The 27,640-nt window shown below is 44.4% G+C and overlaps 1 protein-coding gene across 1 annotated transcript; it reads right to left on the reverse strand.

Annotated features, from left to right (window-relative positions):
* Positions 1-641: 641 nt before the first annotated feature.
* On the reverse strand, positions 642-17,817 carry SLC25A15 (solute carrier family 25 member 15). The gene is made up of 7 exons (XM_081128022.1): positions 17,655-17,817; positions 14,992-15,116; positions 12,052-12,310; positions 8,024-8,161; positions 4,853-5,022; positions 3,683-3,841; positions 642-2,496 (listed from the first exon to the last, which is right to left on the reverse strand). Exons 2-7 carry the CDS (start codon positions 15,044-15,046, stop codon positions 2,372-2,374), a joined length of 906 nt encoding a protein of 301 aa, XP_080984148.1. The 5' UTR covers positions 15,047-15,116; positions 17,655-17,817; the 3' UTR covers positions 642-2,371.
* Positions 17,818-27,640: the final 9,823 nt, after the last annotated feature.

Raw genomic sequence — 27,640 nt, forward strand, 5'->3', positions numbered from 1 at the left:
AAGGAAGAGATCTTGGAAGACACCATCTCAAGTTCCTTCCATGTTATGACTGCATTAATCCCTGTTCATTGGTGTTACAGAAACATGTTGTGGCAGAACAGGTTGTTTCCTTTAAAATTCATGCCACAATCCAGAGTGCAGACCAAGTGGCAGGCTTAACTGAATGGGGGGTGGGGGGATGCGTGGCTGGCTCAGTGAGGACTAAGATCTAGCTTTTTCAATACTGCCGGACCCCAATTTCTAAGAACCTTTCTGTTTGAAATAAGGAGATGCAGTTGGGGTTTCTCTTCCCTAGAAGAGATCCAAGATCCATCAGAATTTTGGCAATGAGTTGCCACACTATTTTGCTTCCTCTCCTAGAGGGAGAACTTGCTTAGGGTCTCCTGGGGGTTACTTTCTTGGAACCCAATATGAACTTGAGAAATTACATTAGAATATATCAGAATGGCACAAGTTTTCTTAAACATAATTTAATAACCTGGAGTATTACCCAAAACTTAATAGCAAAAGGTTTAACTATTTAAAGAAAAAGAATGGCATCCTGCCAAATCACACACATCACATCCACAGCCTGATGCAGGGAGATAGTAACTAGTAAGCCGAGTTTCATAACTGCATGTATATAAGAACTCCTCATATACTCAAGTATTAGGCAAATAATTTAATGATACAGAACACTAGAGAATTTCTCTAAACACGGTATGTCAAATGACCATCCTTTTGTCTGGAGTACAGATCTGAAATGGTACAAATTATGCCCAATGAATAGAATGAAAAATAAATTCCTCTGCCTTTCCATTCTTTACTGCCCCTCACTCTTACTTGCTTCAGACTGTTTCTATTGAAGATATTTAGTTAAACCTTTACGAAGGACATGTGAGGTCTACTGCCAACAGTGTTGAGACATGCTGACGGGCTCCAGGAAGGGGGACCGAGGACTCTGAAGCAGGTCGCTTTCTGCTGGAAGCTGGTCCCATTTTCTATTTTGCTTCATTTCTAGCCTGTTCAGGTGAAGTACCACTCAGATGGCCAAAGAACAGCTGCCCATCCCCAAGTCTGTGGGTATCAGATGAATGAGTGTCTTTGTTGCTGTTAGTGGATACATATGGCATAGCTTAATAAAAGTTACTTTTCTTGTTTTGTTCCTTTATAAAGTCAGACCCCACACAGAGTCATTAAAATTCACTGACTGCCAGTACCAAATATAATAGGCTCCAACACTGTAAAAGCATGATGGAGTTATGGACCCCAAGAAAAACTTAAGAATGGGTCAGCCCTGACAGTACTCACTATGGAGTGCAAACACTACGCTTTGTCTAGTTCTGAGGAGAGGACTCCACCCAGGAGCACTGTCAGTCACCAGAAAGGGAACAAGGGCTTCTCTTGGCTTTGGCCCTCTACTCCCAGGATGGGTTTCCAAATGGTGGAGGCAATGAGTGAGTGGTCCAAACTGGTCCGACAGAATACTCCGGAGTCCTACCCAGGAACCAGAGACAGAAGTTAAGGGTTGTTGTGGGCGACAGGGTCTTCACAAAGATAGCAGCACAGCCCCTCCCCTCAGGCCCTTCCTCAACCTAAAGCCCAGCAGGGGGGAAGCTCTTTAGGAGAGAAGGAAGGAAGCTGGCACAGGGAAGGCCACACAGCTTTCCAGAGGCCTGATACTAGCCCACGCCCCACAATATTTCAGAGAGTATATGATCCCACCAAAAAAATGAATGGCACTATTTTAACAGTAGAGCACCTGGAAAAATCCAGGATGCCTACTCTGAAACTAATATCAGAAACATGGAAGCCACATCAGTATGCAGGTATATTCTCCTCTTTAAAATCTAGATGGGTATTTTGGTTTTCAAGCACCACAGGAAACCTTTTTAGAAACTTAACCACTTGGTATAGTGCAGGTGTTAAGCAGATTTTGAGACCATACATCTAGGATGGGTTAAGGAATCATGAAACATGGTTACCGCTGGGTTTTTCTGGTGTGGTCTGAGATTAAACACAAAACAAAATTGCACTTCACTGACAACACACCACCATCCAAACTGCATGGACACATACAGGTTTATGCAAAATCCCTGATATAATTACATTTAGATTTTCAGATTAGGTACAGAGGGCCAGAGGCGCATCCTGTATGTCCTACCAAGGACAAGATCAGCAACTTTTCTATTTTGATACAATTATGGGCAGAAATTAAATGGTGTAAAATTGAGGTCCTTCCATAAAGTTTAAGATTTAGGGCAGAAGAATGGAAGACAACAAAATGCTCTGAAATCAAAATAATTCCACACTGGTCTTGTACTTCATGAAACCCTGAGATGAACTATAGTCCTCAAGCACTTGTACTGGGATCCAGGTTTGCTAGAACACTTCAGTCTGCTTCAAACTGGCTCATCATCAACTTCCTGCTGTATTCGTAGGCCAAAAATAGTGCCCCATTGGCAGGGAATGCTCGAATCATAGTAGGTTTCAGTCCAGAATATAAGGCCATTATTCCTAGAAGACAAAAGGGTGATCAAAGACTGAGAGCCCCTTCCTTAGAGATATTCCATGAAACTGCATAGCACAGATATTTTTGCACTTACAAATCCATACAAGAGCATTAAAAACCAACACGTTATGAAAGGATTTATTTCCAGGTTTCCCTGGACTAATGGAACTAAATCGACTACAGGAAATCGGATAATGTCAGGTCTCCCAGCAAAGCTGGGTGATACTCAGGTAACATACAGCAATCCCACGCCTGGCTAACTCCTGGTAGACGGATCTGGCAGAACTGAGGCCTCACATGGGCAGACAGAAGGCAATCACAGGGCCAGAGGCTGCAGTTGTCTTGCAGCTTCTCCTGGGGGGCGAAGACCACGAGGCATAGGGCCAGTGGAAAGAGTTGAAGTCAGAGACCCATTTTAGTTTTAGCATTGCCCAGGGTGGATATGAAGAATCCAATTAGATAAGGGAGGTGTACGTACTTTGTAAAACTATAAAGTATTATGTAAATTTAAAGAGGGGTTACTATTAGTAATACACAAGATGTCTGCACTCTACTTGGGATACAAATTGAACAATTTCTGCACACTGCTACTGTCCTCTCAAAATCATGATAAGGGAGCTCACATCTCAAGCTTCAAGATGTATAAAGGATGCTGGAAGGACAGGTTTTCACTCAGTAGCATAGAATTAGCTTTATACAAACATTAAATAGAAAATCTTCACCCTCCTACATAACTATAAATTGATAAAAAATCACCTTCAGAAGTTGCTTAGTGCGTTTCTAATTCCAGAAGTCTAAGGATTAAGCATGCTGCACATTCTTTTAAATCCCTTGGTGGTTCTCTTAGGGTCATTTGAAAAGATCTATATGGCATAAAACAAGTGGTGCCAACTTCAAAACATCTGTCCTCTTAAACAAAGTCCATATTTAAATAATTCCCTCCAGGTTATTTAGAACAAAGAATCCTGACAGGTACCTGGCTCAGGGGTTAGGAATAAGAACTTTAAACATTCTTGAGAATAATGAAAGTAAGCTAAAGGGAGTTGGAAACAAATCCACAAACATGGATTAACACACAGTGCTACACAAGGGATATGAGATAGGGGCAGAGAGCAATTATACATGTGATCCACCGCAACAAGACCAGCACTGTATAAATATACACTCTCTTTGTGCAAGTAGCAGACCCACCTTCATTTTTCACAATACTTATACAGGTTCCAACAAATCCTGCCTGTTTTCCAGACATGGAAAGAACTTGAATTCTAGACTTGATACAATCCACTGGGTAAACAGCAAGCCAGAGGCAAATTCCACCAACTCCACCACTTAACATCAAAGGGACAGGGCCTAGAGAAGAAAATTAGCAAACAGTATTTTGTCTCAGGAACAGTTGATGTGACATTTCTAGAGGTCAAGGTAGAGGCTGCAGGTAGGTGCAAATAAAAATGCTAATGCTGTGGAACACAATTGTCTGAGGCAACTGTCAAACCCTAAGAGCACAGGTTCCCTGTGGTAGTCTGGGTCTACGCCTCATCTTGCCAGGATGGAAAGCCCTAGTGAGGGTCGTATTTAGGCTGGTCACTGTGGCACCGTGGCCAGCCTGCCCCACCCTGCAGAGGGCTGATCTGCACAGAGCGAGCAGGCCCCCAGCAGCATGGCAATGCCCTAGCAGGAAGAATGAGACAAGAGGCCACTGAAACACAGGTCTCTTTTCAACTTTCTCATTCTGAAGTATTGTAATATTTTAAAGCCCAACAGCCCTGATTCTTCCTTTACCATGAAAAACCAAAGTTGTCTTATTAAATAGAACAGTTAAGCCTGGGAGCTTGACTAACCCCAGAATAGGTCTAAAGCACTGAAGGGAGATTTTAAGAAAAAAGTAATCACACTCATGTGGGCCAAACATTGATATGTGGTGTCAAGCAGCTAAATACAAGAAGATAGAAAGAACTATAATTTCACTACCAAGATTTGTTACCAAGTTTTAAGCTTATTGAAAAATGATTGACAGGTGATTTCCCCATTTATTGCTGATTTCCCATAGGGAAAGAAAGTTCTATATTTCCTCACCCCTTAAATGGAGCCAGAACAAATTAACAAATGTTACTGCAGTACAAAAGTTTGGGATGCACAGCTTCAGCCTGTCCTGAGTAAATTACCAACCTGAGAGGAAGGTGCCAACAGTTGCCAGCGCCACCCAGAGGAAGGTGCCTGCAGTTGCCAGGGCCACATTACTTCCCAGCATCCAGAAATCCAGTGCCAGGTGGACCCCCACAAAGGGGCACAGAGTGCATGGAATCCACAGCAACCACACCATTGGAAAGGTGATACCGTCAAACCCAACGTGAACACATTTACCTAGTTCATCTTTTGATCTCCCTGCTGCAAAAAATGATCGACTCTGTTCATAGCCGCCGAAAAAGAAAAAATAGCCTGGTACTTCTCGAAGTAAAGTGCTTGAGAGTCCATGGTAGAAGCCCAATGGGCCATCCTTTCCAAGGATGCTCTTCACTACAGACCAAACTGTACTGGGAGAAGACACAGTGAGAGAGTGTTAAACACAACAACAGCATTAGCACCCAATCAACAGACCTGGTTAAGCTCTAGGAAGGAAATAGTTGATTTTCTAAACAGAGGAACCGGAATTCTGAGACTAAAAGACGTCTATGGGAAGTAAATATCTAGAGGAGCACAGATACAATTATCTTATGACAAGTTTTATCACCTAAATTATTCTACGGTAAAGAAATACATTTCTAGAAGTCATTATCAACAATGTAAAAGAGCTAATGCCCACTTTTCTCAACAGTGAATAAACGAAGTTACAATAAGGAGTGTCCAAGCTCAGCAAGAATAAATGGTATTCAACTTGCCCAGTCCCTTACCTCCCTCGATTCCAATTTCCTCAATCTTTCTTTGGATCTAGTGTTTTGAGGAAATTTGTTCAGGTGTTTTAGGGGTTGTTTTGTGTTAATGTAGAGGAATGAGCAAGGAAGTAAATGTTACTTGAAGATAAGACCAAAGAAATTCTATACAATTCCTATAAGGCAAACACCAAGAATTTATTTCTTAGAAAAGCAGGTATGCAAGAATTTTTATTTCAAGCAGATCAAAGTCCTGCAGCAGCCAGAATGCAGGGCACTTTCCATCTAAGCTCCTCTTCCTGATGGTGTGCACCACGGCAGACTTTGTCCCTTGGAACAACAGCAAGAAACCAAAAACCACTACTCTCCCTAGCTTCTCATTTTGATCTCATCAGGTGACCTGGCTTGGACCAATGCAGGATTAGGGCCGGAGGTGGTAAAGGCCACAAGCTTTTAATGATTATCTTCCTCTGAGGACTTCAGAAGGCTTCCCAGGCATTACCAATTAGCCAGGTCCTTCCAGCAACAGGCTCTCATTCTGTAATGCTAATGGGACAAAATAATCCAACTCAACACAATTAGCCTGCCTTCCAATCCAAGTTAACCCTAAACTATCACATACCACTGTGTGGACACTGCTATGCCTAAAGTATGGTCACCCAATATTTACTTTTGCGCAAGGTGTCCATTTGCCTAAGTCCTTTGGCTCTAACAATTACTTTTTTGTTGTTGTTATTGTTAATCCTCACCTGAGGATATTTTTCCCATTGATTTTCAGAGTGGAAGGGAGGGAAGAAGGGTGAGGGGGAGAGAGAAACATAGATGTGAGAGAGAGACATCAATTGGTTGCCTCCCTCAGGCACCCCAACCAGGGCTGGGGATCAAATTTGCAACCCAGGTATATGCCCTTGACCAGGAATTGAACCCAAGATCCTTTGGTGTGTGGGCTGATGCTTTAACCACTGAGCACACCATCCAGGGCTCTTTTTATTGTTTTTAATCCTCACCTGAGGACATGCTTAGAGAGAGGGAGGGAGGGAGGGAGGGAGGGAGGGAGGGAGGGAGGAGGGGAGAGAGGGGGAGAGAGAGTGAGGGAGGGGGAGAGAAAGAGGGGGAGGGAGGGAGGAGGGGAGAGAGAGGGAGGGGTGGAGAGAGGGAGAGAGGGGGAGAGAGGAGAGGGAGAGAGAGGGAGGGAGGGGGAGAGAAAGAGGGGGAGAGAGAGGGAAGGAGAGAGAGGGAGAGGGAGGGGGAGGGGGAGAGAGAGGGAAGGGGGAGAGAGAGAGGGAGGGGGAGAGAGAGGGAGGGAGAGAGAGAGAAACATCAATGTGAGAAACATCTATTGGATGCCTTCTGTACGTGCTCTGACTGGGGATTAAACCCACAACCTTTTGGTGCACAGGACGATGCTCAACCAACTGAGCCACTCTGGCCAATGTTTTCTTTTAAATGGATCCACTTTAAAGGATATGGGGGGTTGGATGGTTGGTTGGTTGTATTTTTAGAGAGAGAAGGAGAGAGAGAAACATTGATGTGAGAGAGAAACATCAATAGGTTGCCTCCCATATGCACTGACTGGGGATCGACCCACAACCTAGGCATAACAATTACTTTCTTTTAAAATACCTTAAATTACTTTCAAAGGATATGAGGGCAACTTTATGGGTGCTGTTAATATTCTATTTCTTAATCTGGCCACTGGTTACAAAGGCATGTTCATTTTGTGACTAGTTATAGGACTGCACACTTATGATTTCTGAATGTACATATTTCAATAAAAAGTTTTAAAGACTTACACTTTTGGACCTCACTCTATGAATAATAGATTCAAATTTGTTGTAATTAATCTCAAGGCTGCAGGAAACAGGGCTCTGTTACAAACCCCATCCTCACTGGGAGGAGACTGAAAATGGTTATCTACTGGTTTTTCCCAGCAGGCTTACAGGCTTTGGGTTAATCACAGTAATACCCACCACCAGAACTTCTGTCAGCCAGATATTAAGATAAAAAAGCAAATTCGGAGGTTAACAAGGATAATCAATTACTTTTCTATTCAAATAAATCATATTGTATATGATTACTCGCAGGGTAACTAGATTCTGTTTTCAAGACTGAATTGAAGAGTGATCCCTTGATCACTGAAGAGAGCTATGTTTACAAGGGCTTCAAAGGGTTTTCAGACCTTGGGCCCTTTTAGGTAAACCTGAAGGATTAGGGAGGGGGCAGTAAAGAAGTTACCACTAGGATCTGGGCTGATCAGCCTGAACACCCATGTGAATCCTGAGAATGCACATCAAATATTCATCTCCGAGCCAAATTAGCACCTGTGAAGGCTCAGCTCTCAACACCATAGCTGCCTGCTCTGTGGCCCCCAACATGGTTGGAGATCATGCCTTACGCACAGAACAGACCAAAAGGGTATAGCTCCTGGCTTCTCCACTTCTGGGTATTAAATATGTCAGATGGGGTGGTGGGTCCAACCATCACAGACAGTCCATTCAGAAAATTATCCTCTGACTGGTAGGAAAAAGTGTTCTAGAAACACCATATTTTGGAGTAGATATATCTGTTTTTATATCTATTACTTAATTTTAGTACAATATGAAATTACAAATACTCAATATGCTAAGGCATCAGAGACCTATTATTTGGGCCCAGGGGTGCTTACTTCTGGCTTTTGGCTATCTTTCCTGATGTCTCCATCTCGTACATGGTCTGTAGCCGGCACTTCACGAGCTCAGTGGGGCAGAGCACCAGTGCAGCAAACGCAGAGGCAAAGGAACCAGCAGCTGCATTCTGCAGATCACTGAAAGGGCACAAGCACAGGAGACCAATTACCTGTCCTGCTCTTCATTCACACAGCACTCACCACGCTGAAACTCTCCAGTGGTCGAGGAAAGAATGCAAGAAAGGAGAGAAACAGTGCCTGAGTGCCCACCAGGAATTTTCATATGCCGTTTTATCTAAGGATTCCACAAAGCTCTGAGGCTGACAGCAATACACCAATTTAACGCACCTAAAGCCACACAGCTCCCAAGTGGCAATGCTAGGATTCAAATCTGCCTGACTATAAAATCATACTTTTCATTGGTCACATGCTATGGACTGTGTCTCCCATCCCCAAACTCCTATGTTGAAGCCTTAACCACAATGTGACGGTATTTGAAGGGGTTCCTCTGGGAGGTAATTATGTTTAGATGAGATCATGAGGGCAGAGTCCTTATGGTGGGATTAGTACCCTTATCAGAAGAGACCAGAGAGCTAGCTTTCGAGCTCTCTCTGCCATGCAGAACACAACAAGAATGTATCCCTCTGCAAGCCAGGAAGAGGGCCCTCCCTAGACCGAATCAGCCAGCACCTCAATCTTGGACTTTCCTGTCTCCAGAACTATAAGAAACAAATGTCTGCTGTTTAAGCCAGCAAGCCAATGGTATTTAGTTATGGCGGCCAGAATTAAGACACACAGTGACATACAAAACAAAACATGGAGAGGAGGAAAGAAATTACCCATAGCCCCACCACCCTAAAACATGCACTGTTAATACTCCAGTGTATTTTGCTCACTAAGCTTTAAATAAAACTAGCTTCTGAGGTCATCCCTACAAGCCCAAAACCCAACCTGGAGCAGACACATAACTCCACATATGAAAATCCAAGATAAATTTTTAACCAAAAAGTTGCTCATTCCCAAAAGATTTCCCAGTTCAACTGATAACCTCCTGACCTCAGCAACACAGAGGGCATGTAGGAGAGCGCAAAGCCAGTGCAAGTCAGCAAGTTCAATGGTTGCAGGTAAAATGGCTGAGCTGGAAATATAAGTGGAGGAATGAATACACATAAATAGAAAAACAGAAGTATTCACCTCCTCATCTCATATCCGTTTAGTACCATCAGCCAGTCACCAGCAGGACTGTGAAACTTGAATCCAATAAAGTTCAAGAATATGGGAGAAAGTTAAGAAACAAACTCTCAGGAAAGCTTCCCTGAGAGTTCATGGGGGTCAGAAAAGACGACTCTTCCAACCCTGGGACAGTGTTTCATCAGGGGAGCATGACTGGCATGTGGGGTGGACCACCTTTGCTGGGCAGGAAGGACAGAGCTGCTCCCTGACACTTCCATGTTAAATGCCAGCATCCTGCTGTCACTGGACAATCAGCACCACTCACAGATTTCCAAAAGCCCTGGGGGGGGGGGAAACGGGTAATCCCCTCAGCTTACTGCCCCAGGTACAGAGCCCCTTACAGTTTTTCTCCAAACTGTGAAAGCTTAACAGACCTACCACATTCAGTTATCTTAAAGTTACAATAAACTAATAGGTAAATAGACTGATGTCAAACATCAGTGTCAAATCAAGGGCCACCTCTATTCCCAATATCCTATGCCCTGGTAGCCCGGCCTTAGTGCCACAGACAGATGTAAGGCAGTTATCAGGTCTCAGAAGGTTGGCTCGGAGTGGCTTTCTCCCAGGAGGAAGACAGTGCTTGCAGTATGGACTTCCTTTTGATTTTAGAGAACTGAGCATCAGACCATTTCCAGAGAAGAGCCAAATACACAGCTATGCTGGCATTAAGCTCTCTAGAGTGTAGAAAGCTGAATGCTCCATTCCTTCCGCTCCACTACTGCTTCACTGGGCTGTCAAAACCAAAGCTTAAAATGGTTTCTGCTGTCTTCCAGCCACCTGCAGAGCCATACTTGGCCTCCCTCAGAGACTATCTGTCAACCTGCTGAGAGGCAATAGTCAATCAGGGTCATTAACCAGTTTGCCAAGTTTACTCGGACAAAGGTGGCATCAGTAAATGGAGCCACCCATTCAATCTAAGATGGCAGTCATGGTTCAGACACCTGAACAAACACCTAGCACGTTGTTACAGTGCAACGACAAGGCCAGATGAGATCTGCAGTGGACTTTGGCTTTCTAATAAACACTTTCATCTACCAGTGCACTAAATGAGGTCCACGGGGCCCAGGTTGTTCCTAAAGTATAAGCGTTTAGAACTGGAATTGAAATGGCAACAGGCGTAGGATGAGATTTTGTAAGAATCGACTGTTTATCACCCGTACAACAAACATGTACCTGAACACTCCTGCCATGTAAGACCCTGTCCAGCCAAAGGTCAAAGAAGAACACCACTCAGGGCACTGTTCAAACCAAGAACAGACAAATATTTACAATATTATTGCAGAAATTCACAACAGGTTCTCAGAAGCAGTTCTTTCCTTTCACTGCTCTGCTTATGCATCTTTTATCTAGACCTGATCCCTACAAAACACTCCAGAGCCCCAACTATGGTCTTATGAAGAGAATGCTGGACAGGGGCTCAGAGATGGGCCGGAGTCCTGGCTTTTTCAGTCATCACCAAGTGACCTTGAAGTGCAGCATGTCAGTAGCTGCACTTCATTTCCTCATCTGTGAAACATTAACACCCACTCTGCTCGTCTCACAGGACCATGGTGAGGGCTAAACGACACAACACATGTCAGGCTCTGTAACCTCCAGGGGCATTTCCCCAACAGGTGACAAGCAAACTGTTATGCAAGAAACACGACTCTGAGTTCAAAAACGAACAGAGTACTGGTTTAGGCCAAGGGAAACTGGATGATTTCTTTCCTGCAGGACTCCTCCAGATCCCTTGTGGCTGCTCACTGTTCCCCTGTCTTCTCCCCATGGGCTCTTCTCAAAGGATGCTGGAGGCCTACACTGTGGTCTCCTCAGTCCAGTGTCTCTCCCTTGAGCAAGACGAGCTGCAGTCACAACAGGTTCTTCCTGTCAGTATCTACTGTGGGAAAACTCACTCTCCTGGTTTGTCTCCTGCTTGTTTCCTGACTTCCTCTCCCCACTATACCGGAGGGTCCTAGGATCAAAGCACAGCCCTCCATAGACACTATCTCCCTGAGTGAGCTCATCCAGCCCCAAGCTTTTAAAAAACAGGTTCCATCCATCAAGACAGAATTCCTGCATATAAAAGGGAACATGCTTAGACCTCTAGGCACCACCAAGAGAACATTTCTGTACAAAAGGAACCTGACTTTAGTCATGTAGGACCTTAGTTGCAATGGGATTTCAAATTCCTACCAAAACAACCAATATGCCTGACCTTTGCAACCATGAAGCTGAAATAATAGTTTTTAGTTATTTCAGGAGGCATGCCTAGACATCCCAGGGGTTTCTAAATTCTTTTTAGTCTCTGTATAATAAAGACCCAAAAATGACAGGACACAAGTCAAAGTCTGATGTTTGGGGGAGACTTGCCAAGGAAAGTTCGCCTGTAATTTCTCAGATACTTCTGACCCTTCCTAAAATTCCAAGTCTCTCCTCAAACCTATTTGGTTCAGGCAGCCTCTCCCAAGACTCTTCATTTTGCTGATGAAGTAGAACCTAAAGCTTGGGTCACAAGTTGCATCCAAGGCTTTATTCTAGCACCTCTGCCGACAAGAGAAGTAGCCCCACCATCAGCATCTAAAAAGCATTCCCCTGAAGAATGCCAACACCTAAGGGTGGCTCCTCCACAGCCCTGGCAATTCTCCCTTTGGGTAATGCAAAGGTGCATTCCAACACAATCACAATGTATTCATAATCAGAAAGAATGTAGTTATTTTTAAAAAGGAAACATTCTTCTCCATAAAGTATCATAAAAATCTTGACTACACAAGTGTTTCTTTTTTACAAATCAAAAAAGTGTGAGTGTCTTCAATCACCTCAGCTTTGCCTGCTTGTCCAGTCCCACCACTTTCCGCACCACCTGCTGGCAGAAGCCGTAGCACATGAAGAGGACAGAGTTCTCGGCGATGTTGGCGATGAGTGCTGGGCTGGTCCCCTTGTAGAAACCCCGGAAGCCCACCTGGGAGTAGGTCTTCAGGCAGCAGTCGGTGAGGCCCCTGTACAGGTCAGGGAATGTCTGCATCTTCACTTTCATCGTGTCGAACGGCTGCCCAGTCAGCACACAAGCTGTGCCCCCTGCGAACAGGACAGAAGTCTTCCATAGCACAAGTCCACTGCTATGTTTTAGAGCGCAGCCTCAATCACCCACGGGAATGAGGGCAGGCAGCCTACCCCAGCACTGACCCCTGCTTCAATTCATCTTCACCTCTTGCTCCCCCAAATCTTCTAAACCAGTCCAATAAACAACATATGTGCCCGACACCCAGCTCTAGTCCTGAAGGAGCTCACATGGTAGAGACTGACGCGTGCTCAGCAGTCAAAAGCTACTGACACAAAGGCGTGGCGTGTGTTTAACAGCACTAGCCGGGGGTAAGGGGGATCTGGGCTTGAGGCGTGGCTCTGCTGTGAGATCCTGGACAAGTGAAACAGTGATGTAACTTCTCAGCCTCAGTTCCCAGTAGGGTCAGTGTAAGGATCAGATGTAACAATGGATGATAAGGCTTAACATAATGGATGCTATATAACAAGTGATTAATAAATAGCAGTTGTGCCCTTGCCAGTGTGGCTCAGTTGGTTGGAGCTTCATCCCGTGCACCAAAGGGTATGGGTTCAATTCCCGGTCAGGGCATATATTCGGGTTGCGGGTTCGATCAGTCAGAGGACGTGCGAGAGGCAACCCACTGATGTTCCTCTCTTCCCCTCTCTCTAAAATTAAAAAACTATATATATCCTCAGATGAGGATTAAAAAAATAGCAGTTGCTCTGTGTATGTGTGTGGCCATTATAAAAGGAAGGGGCGGGAAGTCTGGTAAGAGTTAATCACTTCTCTTTGCCTAATGCCTAGTGGTGCGGATCACTCTCAGAGAAATAACAGAGGAACATGCAACAGATAAAGAAAACAGAGTGGCTATTTCATCCTTGAAGAGTTAAATATCTGACTCTATAGAAAAGCCTCTATTTGGACTCTACCAATAAATGATCTGTATTCAGATAGGGAATGAACTGAAACGTGCCTTTGCTTAGCAAAAATCCTATTTATTTGCTTTTATACTGTAAGAGTATTAAATATAGCAAATCTAAACTGCATTAGATTACTTCAAGTAAAATTCTTGAATGTAAAGAAAAGAAAGGCCTAAAATGACCCTAATATATCCCCAGGCCCTGGACTGAGTCTGCATTTTGGGAACTGCCACGGGCTAACGTTCCACCTTCCCTTGGGTCTGCAACACCACCACCTCTCAGATGTCCCCTGCTTGTGTCAGGAAACAAAACCACTGGATGAGGTTATTAAAGCCTAATCAAAACTGAAGAGAAGGGTTGCATAAAGTATTTAAGAAACAAACTCACAGACAGACAACAGTATGAAGGTTTACCAGAGGGGGAGGGGTTGGGCGGTGGATGAGGGAGCTAGACCACGTGTGGTGAGCACACAGTGCAATATACAGATGATGCGTTACAGAATCGTGGACCTGAAACCTACATAATGTTCTTAACCAGCGTCACCCCAATATGTTTCTTAAAAATTTAAGAAATGCAATTTCATAACTTGGACATTATACATAGTTATTCCAACTCAGCTGTAGAAAGAAGAGATTGGGGAGAGGCTGCTAAGAGTAACTTCCAAATTATTACTTGAAAATAAACAGTTCCAGAGTCTGAAAACTGTTTGATCTCTTCTTATAAGCAATCACAAGTATGATCTTCGTGATCCTATCACTGCTGTTTGTTTCTTTTAGGAGAGTAGCAATATATTTCTGTCTTGTAGTATCTAATTATCTCCAATTCTGAATTACTGGAATATAATTTAATAAAACATCACTATTATTAGAGTTATTCTCTCCTAGGTACTGATAGGCCAGAATAAAATAAAATCCTGATTATATCAAAATAATTATAATTATTCCAAAAGAAGTGAATATCAGAATTTTTAAACTTGGTACACAATTTAGATGACTTACATGCAAATAAACTGAAAAAAGCATTCAATTCAGAGCATTAATATTTTAACTGGAAATTTTCCATATTTTAACACGATTTTCCTGAATGGTCCAGATATCATAGGTTACTATAATATGCATTTGTTGTATATCTGTAACAGTTACACTTCTAACAGGAAGAAGGTAGGAGGCTCATGAATTTTCAAATGCTAGCTATAATTCTCTCCTTTCATCCATGGAGGTAAGCTAATTCCGCAGGTAATTTACCACAAACAAATGATACTGGCAAGGCACTCATCGTGCCCCTCAGGTGGGTGACGACTATCCTGAACACCAGCACCAAGCACTGGGACCAGCATGTATCCAGATCCTACCAAGTCAATGAAGCTATGAATAATTTACAAGAGGGAGAGAGGGAGAAAGAGAGAAAGAAACATAGATGTGAGAGAAACACATCAATTGGCTGCTTCCACCCCCCCCCCCCCACACACACACACTGGGGCTGGGGATCAAACCTGCAACCCAAGTACGTGCCCTTGACTGGGAATCGAATCCAAGACCCTTTGGTGTGCCGGCCGGCACTCTAAACACTAAGCTATATCGGCCAGGGCCTAACTCATATAGTTTTAATATAATGGGAACTACTCTACCTTCTGCTGTGCTCAGAACTCAACATTACACTTCCACTAAATGGATTCATTCTGAGTTACAGCATATTGATTTTGGGGTGACAAAGGTACTATCTTCACCATGCTTTCCCTCCATATCACTTGTAGAAGGTCCTTGAGGAGGAGAGGATGGAGTTTCCTCTGGGATTACCTGCGGCCCCTGCTGTGAGGTCGATGGCAGCTTGGATGGCAGGATTGGACTTCATGTTTGCCCACTCCTCTGCTAGGCTCCGTGGAAGGCAACTTCTTGAAGCTTATGATGGGTACCTCATATCCCTGGGTGGAGGCAAGAGGTCACCATCACACAAGCTCTGAAGCCTCCCTTTCTCTAGACCTGCTGCCTGATTACTGGACCTGAACTTCTGGGAGCTAGGAAATCAGCTCTACGTTGCTCCAAAGGAATCAGGCTCAAGATGTCAGTGCCTGGCCTCTCTCTTTACCCACCCACTATGTCCTCACAAAAAACTCACAGATCAAAAACCTTCCTTGGGTATCCATGCTACAGCCATTGGTGAGGGGCACTTCAATCCAACCATCCCAAAATCCTTAGAAACAAATGCCAAATAAGTGAGCCAGTCACTGGTGTCCTAAGCCACATCAAACTAGCACTTCAGAGGCCTAAGTTGAACCGTCACTTCCCCAGGCTCAGTTCTAAATTCAGACAGCTGCCAGTGCTGGGTCCCTTAGAGAAGGCCACAAAACAGCTGGTCTGGAAAAAAACAGGAGCTCTGCCAGTGACACATGCCTGGGTCTGAATGGCTGCCTGCTCTGCCACCAGCAGGATGGGCCCCTAAAGCTGGGGGTCCCCATCTATACAAGGCAAATAATAAAAGTATTATCGTTATAAAACAAGGCAATCACAATAGCCACATGGGACAGATGTGATAATGAACTGTGACCATACATCAGGAGTTCTTAGAACAACTACAAAATGCAGCAACAAACACTGGTTGTAGTCATCACAGTCCCCACCAAAGCTTCTCCACCATTTGCACACACAAGTCACCTGGGGACCTTGTTGAACTGCATATGCTGATTGATAGGCCTCACATGAGACCAGAAATGCTGCCAGTCCTGACTTGCTGGTAACGCCTGACTACCAACTACACTTCTGGAAGCAACACCTGCTCCACTGTGTCCAAAATGTGCTTGATAAAAACCACCTGGAGCACCTATTAAATATTCAAATAACCAGGCCTCTCTCCAGGAAATCTTTATTCAGTGTAAAAACCAGAGCCTACTCCTCTACCTTTAGACAAAAATCAACTATTGCTGAGGTATAGACTTAGTATAAAGTACAAAAAGCAACAGTGCCTCATTAACAGAATATTAGAATAACCAATTCAGCAACCATTCTGTATGGTTTTCAAACTATGTAAGTGACTTATCTGCTAACAACAAGAAACAGTTTTTATTCCTCATTATACTGAAGACCTGTGTGATCCCAGTCAAGCCACCTTTCAGGAGAGGGTGGGTGGGCTGGATCCTTGATGAACACCGTCTCCTAAACGTCAGCAAAAAATAATTTTAGCCACCAAACGTTTTTTAACCACTTGAAGAAAGCTGCCAAGAATCTAACTTTCCTTACCAAAAAAAAAAAAATTAAAACCAGAAACAACAAAATCACAGTACTTAAAGCAACTAAGAGTTCGAAGCACAAGACAAAAATTGACCGTTACTGATAGGCCTGGAGAGGCAGTGCCAATTACTAAGGTTGATAAGAAGGTGGCTATCCAGTATCTGGAGAAGGATATCAAGGTCCTAATCTAATCCTCCCCTTTCCAGAAGGAAAACTGAGGCCAGGGGAAGATGAACTGTGGATGTGCATCAAGGAGTCACACCAACGGCCCCTCCGATGTGGCCTCTTAGTGCCTTCGCTCCTTCTGGAATGGACTTTTCTTTCTTAGAAGGAAAAAAAGGCACAGCGGATCATACGATGTCATCACTGTAGATCCAACCCCTTTAGGTAAGCCGAATTTATTAAACACATCAAATCCTACAAATAACTACTCCGAGAATTATTAGGATCGTATATAGTAATGGGAACTAATACATTCAATGAGACAGTGTGGGCCACTGATTCCAATTATGCGTGGCTTTGGGCTGAGAGAGGCAGGGCTTGCGGGAAGCAAGACTGATCAGCTGGAGCTAAAACTGATTCGTAAACCTTCAGTACCACACGGAGTATACACACCGAACCCTTGAGGGTCCCTTTACCCCTCTCTCCCCCACCCCTTTAAAATGACACCAGGGTCCGACTTCAGGAGAGACAGCAGCGCTGATCATACATCTTAATTGTTGGGAAATTAACTTCTCTCGCGGGAGACTCCCACGAGGCCACATTGCACCGGGAGGTGCCAGCCTGAAGCGGAGCCGGCACAGACAAGCCGCGCAGCACGCGCTGGGGCGCAAACCAGCCCCCGCCTAAGCGGCGCACGCGGCACTCCTCCCGCGGGGCCTCGGGGGACGTCCGCACAAGGGGCATCTTCAGGGGACGAGCTACAACTTTCTGCCCCCAGCTCTGAGCGCTCGCTCACTCTGCCTGGCAACCTGCACGAGTGCCCCGTCCATCAGCGCCGCGGTGCCCGCAGAGCCCCGGCGCCGACGCGCGCAGCCCGCCCGCAGGTGAGGCCGCGCAGCCCGCGTCTCCGCCGAGCCCCGGGCAGCACGCGGGTCCCTGGGCACGTGTGCGGCGCGCCGGTCACCTCCCCGGCTGCCCGGGAAGGTCACGCCGCCCGGGCGCCGAGGCCCGCCCGCTCCCGCTCCCGGTCGGCGCCCCGCAGCCCGCGAGCGCCAGGCCGGGACTGCGCTCACCGCCGCGCCGACGGGCCGCGTCCTCGTTCGGGCTCCGGCCGCCCGCAGTCGCCTCTCCCTCGCGGCGCGGGGGAAGGGGGACGGGGCGCCGCTTAATCCCCACGTGGCCCCGGGCGGGCCCTCGGCCCCGCCCCCGCGAGCGGGGTCCGGGAGGCGGGAGGCTCCGCGGGGCTCCAGGGCGCCCGGCGGCTGGGCGGGCAGAGATCCGCCGGGAAGCGGAAGTGGGCGGGCGCGGGGCGGGCGCGGGGCGGGCGGCGCCGGGCGCGGAGCGGGCTGCGGGGCTGCGGGGCTGCGGGGCTGCGGGGCTGCGGGGCTGCGGGGCTGCGGGGCTGCGGGGCTGCGGGGCTGCGGGGCTGCGGGGGCTTTCGAGTTGCTGTCCTTCCCCGGGTCCCCCGAGGTTTCCTGTGAGCTCGACTCCAGTAAACCTCAGGGTGAGGGCAGGGGGTAGGGGTGCAAGGCATACGGAGGACTGCTGGTTAACCTTGCTGGGACTCGGGCCCACGGCCTTAATTTTAAATTATAATTGAGTTGGAAAGTCATGGGAAGAAAGTGATGAAAAAAATTGTTATTGCCAGTAAAAAACAAAACAAAAACATTTCCCATTCTGTGTTCCCCAAGGAAATCCATTTCCACTGATGAAAACGAAGTCAGCCTCTCTGATCTTGTAGGCCATTTATATGGCTCTCTGGCAATTTATTAAAAAGCACTGCTCAGGAATGTGTTGTGCGCCGGAAGGAATGGAATTTTCTCTAGGGCCCGGAGAGGCAGCTGACACCTACTCAACCTGGAGGTCTGGGTCTGCTCCTGCAGCTGGCTCAGTGTAACACTCAGTGAGGGCCTTGCGACTGCTTTGATTCAAGCTTCATTTCTACATAGGGTGTTCTTCCTTAAAACATGTTATTTTCTTTTACAATTTTTTGCCCTGTTTGTGTGTGGTGGTGGACTATTGCCAGTGTAATTGTGGTGGGCAGTTAGACAGACATGAGCAGGACGAGGACCGTGGGCCAGGGACAGAAGGTCACAGGGCAGGAGGCCCCGGGTGCCTAGCAAAGGACAAGTGTAGGGTGGGACCTTGTCCCGGTGGTGACCTTTCCTCCCCTAGCATATCACTGGTTTGGATCCCTGCCCTTTCTTCCCTAAAGATAGCATCTAGGCCTCAGGTGTATTTTAGCCCCAGGCCTAGAAAAAGAGCAAAACCAGACAATGACCCCACAGCTGATCTCAGGACCAGCTGCATTGGATAGTGATCCCCTGCCTTGACCTGGACCAATCAATCAGTGGAGACCTAGACCTGGAGAGGACACACCTGGAAAGCTGCTGAACATTATATTGAGAGCTTCCCCCAGGATCTCCCCTAAAATCGCCAGCCTTAAAACCCTTAGAATGGAGGACCCAGCGACCTTTCTCCTGCGACCGGGTTGGTGACTTTCCCTCCCCCTTCCCCCAACTTACCATCACCTTCTTCACTCCCAAGCTTCAAGGGCCCTTGCTTTGCCTCTATAACCTGTTTCCTAAGTCCATTTCTTAAGCCCATTTCTTTTACCAATTACTTCTCCTACCTCTGTGATTTTCCAAATGAATGTTCTCTTATAGTTTGAGTCTTGGCTCTGAATTATTTCCTAGCCAGAACTCAAGTGTCGAGGTTCCTGAACCCAGGTCCCGTCTGACCCAACCAGTCTAACACCTGGTACGGTTCTCGCCACCTACAACATGATTAAGTGATTTTTGGTGTGGGCCAGTGACTTAAATATTTGATGTGCTATACAACTGAATATACCTCCCTGAGGGAGGAGATGCTCTGAAGGACTCAGAACTCATGATAAATGAGACTCACCTCAGCACAGCATGACTGCCTTCACAGGATCAGCACTTTTGAGAACCAAGCTTCTGAAACAAAATTTAATTCCAGAAACAAGCCAGGGTATTAGGGGCAGGGGGCAGAAATAGAATAGTGGGGACTAGCTATAGTTATAAGAAATATTAATCATGCTGTTAACCATGATTGTTTTGTTCTGATTAAAGAAAGCACTTTCTGACCTGGCTGGGAGTTGTATGCCTCTGGACCTGGGAGTTAACCTCAAAATGTGGTCCATTCTCCTTATCCAAGAACTGCCTATCATCATGGAAAAGTTAATGACCTTGTTGCTGAAACAATGGAGTCCCAGAGGTCCCTGCCCTTTGCAACCCACAGCCTACATTGCCAGTAATCTGTAACCCTTGTACCCATTTTTTATTCTTTTTGCCCACTTCCCTGTGTGATCTTTGTCTTTTCACCCAATATAAGCTTGTGGTGGTGGTCGGTGGGGCCGGGGGGGAGGGGGCGCACAGGCAGATTTTTGTGGATGACCTGCTGCTCTCCCATGCTGCCAGCAATATTGGAAAATAAAAATGCTCATATACTATTCAACCCCCTCTGCTTCATTAGCTCAAGTAGTGACAGGCAGTCCACACCCATTTGTTGTCCAGTTTCAAGGAGGTTCAAATGACTTGCCCAAAGTAACATATAACACAACTAGTGGGAAGCAGATCCAGGAGCATAACTCCCGTTACAACATCCTAGAGGACTGAGCAACTTTCAATATCACCTGGCCTGGTGGCTTTTGCAAACTAGAAACATGAGGCCCAAAGGAAAACTTATTAAGGATAGACTCAGATCTCCTGTTATAGATTAGAAGGAGCTCTATACTTGGAGACAGGATGCCTTAAGAAATCTGTGAGACCCTTGGTGAGTCATTTAACCTTTGAAAACCCTAATCATCACCGTGACTGCATCTCTAATTCACCATGTGCTGCCTTTATGGAAGATCACAGCTGGCACCCTTGTTGAGCCCTCAGCCCCTTACCCCCATACCTTGCTTGTCTCCCTTTAGCCCCTTCCTCTTCTACCTTCACAAGTGCTGTTTCAAACTATCATCACTTCCCCAAAGCCTTCTACATTTCTTCTCTTCCTCACCTTTCCTTAACAACCATCAGCCTCAATTTATTCTGTAATCTAAGAAGCAGGCAGGAAACTTTCCTGCAAAATTTTAACCCCTATTCTACAGAGATTGTCTCTTTGGCACCAACTCTCATCTGTTTTTTCTCTGCTTGCTGTTTTGCTTACTGTCCCATGAATGATGCTGATGAAGAAACAGGCTTAGGAGGGGTCAAGTCACTTGCCCAGTGTTGTACAGGTACTAAGGGGAGAGTCAAGGCTCATTCAAGTTCTTTCCAATTCTAGTTCTTGTTCAATTCTAGTTGTTCACCAAATTCATGCTCTTAACCAATACGCTATACAGCAATACCTTCCAGAAGGCTTCCTCTTAAAAACAAGAAAGTTGCAGAAGCTAGAAGGTCCTTCTCCTGGAAAAGATTTTCCTCCATAATACTTTATAAAATCACTTCAGCAGCTTAAAATTCTTCACAGCAGCAGCTGTTTCTGCTATTTTTGTTTTAGGAATAGGGAAACATGCAGATGTCAAAAAGCTTAACATCTCACAGGAGCTCAGAGAACTGATTGGTTGGCATTGAATTGTAAAAGTGTTAAAGCAACCTTTGTCCTAAGGGTAATTCCCCAGGAATCTGATGTCCCCTTGAGAACAGAATTTTAGATTAATCACTGCTCTCGATGTAGTTAGGTCAAGTAGTATTTCAAACCTGGGTTCAATACAGCAAACAAATCAATGCACTGACCTCTTTGCTCCAGGTAACTGTTTGCTGCACTTGGGAATTGCACAATTCAAGGACATCAGTGCAGCTAACTGTGATGAAGGGGCAGGTATGACATAGGTCAGAGGTAAGGGAACTGACAGAGTGGCTACATGGAAGAGGGAGCCTTCGCTGTTTCAACAGAATTTCACAGTGCAGTGGTTAATGATACAAAAAGGAGAAATAATTTCACCACTTGAAGAATTTTGGCCCTGATACCATGTGTGGGTACATTTTAACAAAGTGTTCATTGGAATTACAAATAATTCAAAAACATAAATTATCTCTGATTCAAGGGTACTTTTAATTAATAAAAAATAAAGGAAAATGCTTTTCATTATACAGTTTCAACTCCCATCAAATATTCTTGGCAGCTGATGTAACTTTCACTGAAAACTCACTCAAATCCTTTTTTTTTAGAATCAGGTAGAGTTTGTATTAGAAATAAACACAGGTTTGGATTTCTGTCTATGTGGAATAAGGGGATACAGTAATTTGTAACCCATGAAAGAGTTAGTAGGACAGTATTTTGTTTTATATTATATTGTATTATATTACTTTATTTTATTTTATCTTTATTGTTGAAAGTATTACAGATGTCCCCCTTTTTCACCCCCATTGATCCCCTTCACCATGCATCCACCCCACCCCCAGGCCTTCCCCACACTATTGTCTGTGTCCATGGCTTATGCATTTATGCATATAAGTTCTTTGATTAATCTCTTCCCACCCACTCTCCCACGCCTGCCTTCCTTCTGAGATCCCTCAGTCTGTTCCATGCTTCTATGTCTCTGGATCTGTTTTGTTCATCAGTTTATTTTGTTCATTAGATTCCACATATGAGTGAGATCATGTGATACTTGTCTTTCTCTTTCTGGCTTATTTTGCTTAGCACAATAGTTTCCACTTCCATCCATGCTGTCCCAAAGGGTAAGAGAGCCTTCATTTTTATAGCTGCATAGTATTCAGTGGTGAAAATGTACCACAGCTTTTTTATCCATTCATCTGCTGTTGGGCACTTTAGCTGTTTCCAGATCTTAGCTATTGTAAATTGAACTCCTATGAACATAGAGGTGCTTAAGATCTTTCTGATTAGTGTTTTGGGTTTCTTAGGATATGTTCCTAGAAGTGGAATCACTGGGTCAAATGGCAGTTTCATATTTGATTTTTTGAGGAATCTCCATACTCTTTTCCATAGTGGCTGCACCAGTCTGCATTCCCACCAGCTGTATACTGGGATTCCCTTTTCTCCACGTCCTTGCCAGCACTTGTTTGTTGATTTGTTGATGGTAGCCATTCTGACAGGTGTGAGGTGATATCTCATTGCCATTTTAATTTGCATCTCTCTGATGATTAGTGACTTTGAGCATTTTTTCATATGTCTCTTGGCCATCTGTTTGTCCTCTTTGGAGAAGTGTCTATTTAGGTCCTTTGCACATTTTTTAATTGGGTTGTTTGTCTTCCTTTTGTTAAGTTGTATGAGTTCCTTATATATTTTGGATATTAACCCTTTATCAGATGTGTCATTGGCAAATATGTTCACCCATGCAGTGGGCTTCCTTTTCACTTTGTTGATGGTTTCTTTTGCTGTGCAGAAGCTTTTTAGTTTGATGTAGTCCCATATGTTTATTTTCTCCTTTGTTTCTCTTGCCCTAGGAGATGTATTGGCAAACATACTGCTATAAGAGATGTCTGAGATTTTGCTGCCTACATTTTCTTCTAGGATTTTTATGGTTTCATGTCTTACATTTAAGTCTTTTATCCATTTTGAGTTTATTTTTGTGTACAGTATAAGTTGGTGGTCTAGCTTCATTTTTTTGCATGTGTCTGTTCAATTATCCCACCATTTATTGAAGAGACTGTCTTTACTCCATTGTATGCTCTTGCCTCCTTTGTCAAATATTAATTGAGTGTAATGGCTTGGGTCAATTTCTGGGTTCTCTGTTCTGTTCCACTGATCTACAAAGGTAGGGCAGTATTTTAAAAGGAAGCAATTTCTGTTTGTTTTCCAGTTTTATTGAGAAATAATTGACATATCTCCCTGTATAAGTTTAAGGCATACAGCATGACGGTTTGATTTATATATACTGTGAAATGATCACCACAGTAGGTTGTGTAACCATCCATCTTTTCACATAGGTACAATAAAAAGGGAAAAGGAATAAAAACTTTACTCCTTGTAATGAGATTTCTTTGAATGTACTCTTTTAACAACTTTCTTATATATTACAAGCAGTGTTAGCTATAGCCATCATGTCGTTCATTACATCCCTAGTACTTATTTAGTTTGTACCTTTTGACTACCTTCTTTATTTTTTTATTGATTTTAGAGAGAGGAAGGAAGAGAGGGAGAGAGAGAGAGAAACATTGACCAGTTGCCTCCTACACATGCCCTGACTAGGGATCGAACCTGCATCCCTTGGTTTGTGCCCTGACTGGGAATCAAACCCACCACCTTTTGGTGTACGGATCTAAGCCACACCAGCCAGGCCTCGACTACCTTCTTCTATTTAACTTTTTCTTGGCAGCTTTTTTATAGCTAATGATGCATATTTCATGAGCCATAGGTTTGAATTTGTAAAAGATATGGTTTTTTTATTTGACTTTTTTCCTTTTTTTAAAATTTACTGAGGTAACACTAGTTAGCAAAATTATATAGGTTTCAGGTGCCCAGTTCCACAACATGTCATCTGTACACTGTATTGTGTGTTCACCAAGATATGTGTGTGATTTTAAACAGACATAATTTATAATAGTAAAGAATTAGGGTAAAGGCCCATAAATTGTTAGCATTTAATGGGTCTTCAATAAGAGGAAGTACTGCTCCATAATTTAAAAACTAATTTCCTTAAATCATATACTTTAGGATATATTTGGCTGCAAGTAACAGAATGCCCAACTATCAGTATATATTTAAAAAGAAACCTAGAAGTAGGAAGTTCCAGAGTTGGCTGATTTAACAGCTCAAAAGTATGTGAGTAAGCTTCTCTGTGATTCTCTTGGCTTTTCCCCTCATGATCACAAAGTGGCTGACACAGCTCTATCATACACTCATATGCATTATCTCACATCTCTTTTTTATCAGATAAAAAATCTTTACCAGAAGCTGTCTGTCAAACTACCAATGTATTTCATTGCCCCTTAACTAAGTCTCATGCTCCCCCAAACATAAACTTTGAGAAGAGAATGGAGTAACCATAACTGGTTTAGAACAGAGGTCAGCAAACTTCTTCTGAAAAGGACCAACTAGCAAACAGTTTAGGCTTTGCAGAGCATGCAATCTCTGTCCCATCTATTCATCACTGCTGCCACAAGCAAAAGCAGCTTTAAAGGCTGTAACAGCTAAGTGTGGTTGTGTTCCAATAAAACTTTATAAACACTGAAATTTGAATTTTATATAATTTTTACCTTCCACAAAATATTATTCTTTTAAAAAAAATTTTAAAACACATAAAACTGTAAGAAATATTTTGCATGTCTCCTAGCCATACCAAAAGAAGTGGCAATTGAGATTCAGCGAGCAGGCCATAGTTCATCCACCCTGGTTTAGACCATGATAGCATATCCCCTTGGGACCACAGGAGCGGCCCACCTTCCCTGAGACATTACCCTCTATACCGGGAGGGGAGGGAGAGGCGCAGGATTCTGTTAGCTAGTCAAGAATGTCTCCTATAGCATATTAAGGAAAATGCTTAGGAATGTAATCACTTTTGAAAAGTAGATCACATGTTGATATGGACTGGATGATCCCAACCACTTCTACCTGTTTAAATCCATGCTATTGATCAAGACCTACATTTGCCACAGGCAATTCAAATGCCTACCCCTGATCCTTAGTTCTCCTAGGCAGGTTATATCACAACTTCTATCAATAACATATTTTCATTTAGCTAGGCTCTATCAACCCAAACTAAGTGCTGGAAATACAGAAATGAAAAAGACAATGGCTAGCCTTGAAGAAACCTCAATCCAAGTAGAGGAGGAAGAAACAAATAATTATAATTTCGGGAGGACATGTGGCAAGAGGTGTGTGGGTAGTGTGACATCCCAGAGGAGGGTGTGAGAGGACGGAAAGGAGGGTTTCAGGGGAGGTTCCCAGAAGGCCCCCCATATCAGGTGAGTTTTGAAAGGCAACTGGCTCTTTTTTAAGAGGATAAAAGTCTGTTGATGTATAACTTAGGACTCTTACTGGCAATCAACAGATGCTAATTCTGGCTGATGGAGCACAAAAGGGGTTGATTAAAAGGACATTGGGTGACACTCATGATCGCTGAATGGGGAGATGGAGCACCCTGAAGAACCTCTTGAAACAAGTCCCCAAGCCCACTGCAGGGTAGATCAACCATGGAAACCACTGCTGCAGCTCCTGCCAAGCTCTAGATGATATATCTGTACCACTGTCCCTTTTATGCGAGGGTCTCAGCCTCTTAGCTGCTGCTCTTCCAAAGCTGGGAACGCCCTTACCAGCTTTTCCTGGTAAGTCATTTCCATGCCATATCCACTGCCTTGTATTGCTCATTTCCAAACTGATACCTCATGTAGATGCAGCTGATAGATGGAGCCTGTGTCACCTACCTGTACCTTGATCTGCAAAGGGGGCTGGGATTTCTGGCTTCTGTCTTACTGAGTAAGAACTCACTTTTTAGGAAATCACTGACCATAGGCAGGGTTTTCAAACAAGGCCAAACAGCCAGAACACATGACACATGCCCCACCTGAGATGGGCCAAGAATTCCAGTCAGTGGAAATAGCAGGTGCAAAAGGCTCGGAGGTATGAAGCAGGGCAGCACATTTGGGCAATGTGGCAGTCTGGCTCTGCTGGAGCGTAAGGCAGGGGACTGGAGCTGGGGAGGAGCCACTGGCTGGGCTCTCAGGGCCTGGTTCCTGAATCTACTCACTGTCCCCTGCTGAGATGCAGGAGCTGTGAGTTACTCCTTGTCTGGCCAGGAGCCTTGCCCGTGGTGGGTTTTAGGCACTATCTGTTTAAATGAACCATTGAATAAATCTGTTGGATTGCATCACTGTTATCATTTTGCCAGTATGAAAGCTTCAGGTATATACAGTTCTGTGTGCATGTGTGTGTGTGTGTGTGTCTTTTCCCACAAGTGTTCCAGTATGGAGTGGATCCTTGCTAAAGGCTAATTTGCTTTAAATACAGGGAATATTTAGTTACAAACTCCTAGAGCCACATCCATATTCATTTAGATGTAAGATCAAGACCTTTCAAAAAAGCTAATAATATGTGGCTTGAGAAATAGAATGAACAATAATCTGTCTCAGTAAAACACATGAAAACCATTACCAAACTTGCACGTCTTTCATACTCACCAAATTAATAATGCAAAGTAAAGAATTACAAGCATTTCATAAATATTTTAAAAACTATAAGGTCATTTCTCTCTGGCTTCTTTTCTATTATGGAGATTTGAAGCTATAAAATCTACTTATAGCCCGGCCGGGCGTGGCTCAGCGGTTGAGCATTGACCTAGGATCCAGGCAATGGGGGTTCGATTCCCGGTCAGGGCACATGCCCGGGTTGCGGGCTCGATCAGTGACTCTCTCATCATGTTTCTATCTCTCCCTCTCCTTTCCTCTCTCTGAAATCAATAAAGATTTTTTTTTAAAATCTACTTATAATTATTTCTATTATAGTAGAAATGCAAACTTATCAGACGTATCATATGAATAAATTTTCTCTCCCAGTTTCTTTCATTTCTCATCTTCATATCTGTCAGCAATCAGATATATCCTTTCTAGTTTTCAGAAGAATCAAGCATTAAATTCAGCTTGATCTGCCAAAGAAGTGCTGTCTCAGCTCAGAGAGGAATAGTTCCTAGTTTGGTCACTATTAACCAGAGTGGACACAAATCATGGCAGGACTGTTGCCTTGGAAACCATCATGCTAGGCTGTCTCTACCCTACGGTGCTTAAATCTGTCTTCTTCTCACATGCATTTTGGTCACTGTGATGGGTGGTTGATTCGAACACTGTCCTCTTGCAGACAGTCCCCTTCTAAGAACCAAACAAGACAGCCAAAGATGGACAGGTGGAATACAGGAGTCTCATGGAGATAAGGACTGGTGCCTGTTTCTTGCAGACGATTTCTGAAGGTGGAGAGGCTTGGCCAGCTGGTTTAAAGAGACAGTGGCCTGGCGAAGAGCAGCAGGGCTCTTAGCAGTTCTCATGGCCCCACATGAAGGAGAATATCCGCTACAGGAAGAGGGGAGCCCTGGGGCTTTCCCGGGAGCCAAAGGAGGTAATCCCACATGAAGAGTGCATTGGGGTGGACAGAAGGGAAG

This window comes from Miniopterus schreibersii (genome assembly GCF_964146895.1).
Source record: "Miniopterus schreibersii genome assembly, chromosome: 2".
Taxonomy (NCBI): Eukaryota; Metazoa; Chordata; class Mammalia; order Chiroptera; family Miniopteridae; genus Miniopterus; species Miniopterus schreibersii.

Coding starts and splice junctions, on each gene's coding strand:
- SLC25A15 (XM_081128022.1), bottom strand. CDS start 15,046: ATGAAGTCCAATCCTGCCATCCAAGCTGCCATCGACCTCACAGCAGGG. Junction 5,023..8,023: donor AAGATAGCCAAAAGCCAGAA/GTAAGCACCCCT, acceptor GTCTTCTCCCAG/TACAGTTTGGTCTGTAGTGA. Junction 3,842..4,852: donor GAGATCAAAAGATGAACTAG/GTAAATGTGTTC, acceptor TTTCTTCTCTAG/GCCCTGTCCCTTTGATGTTA.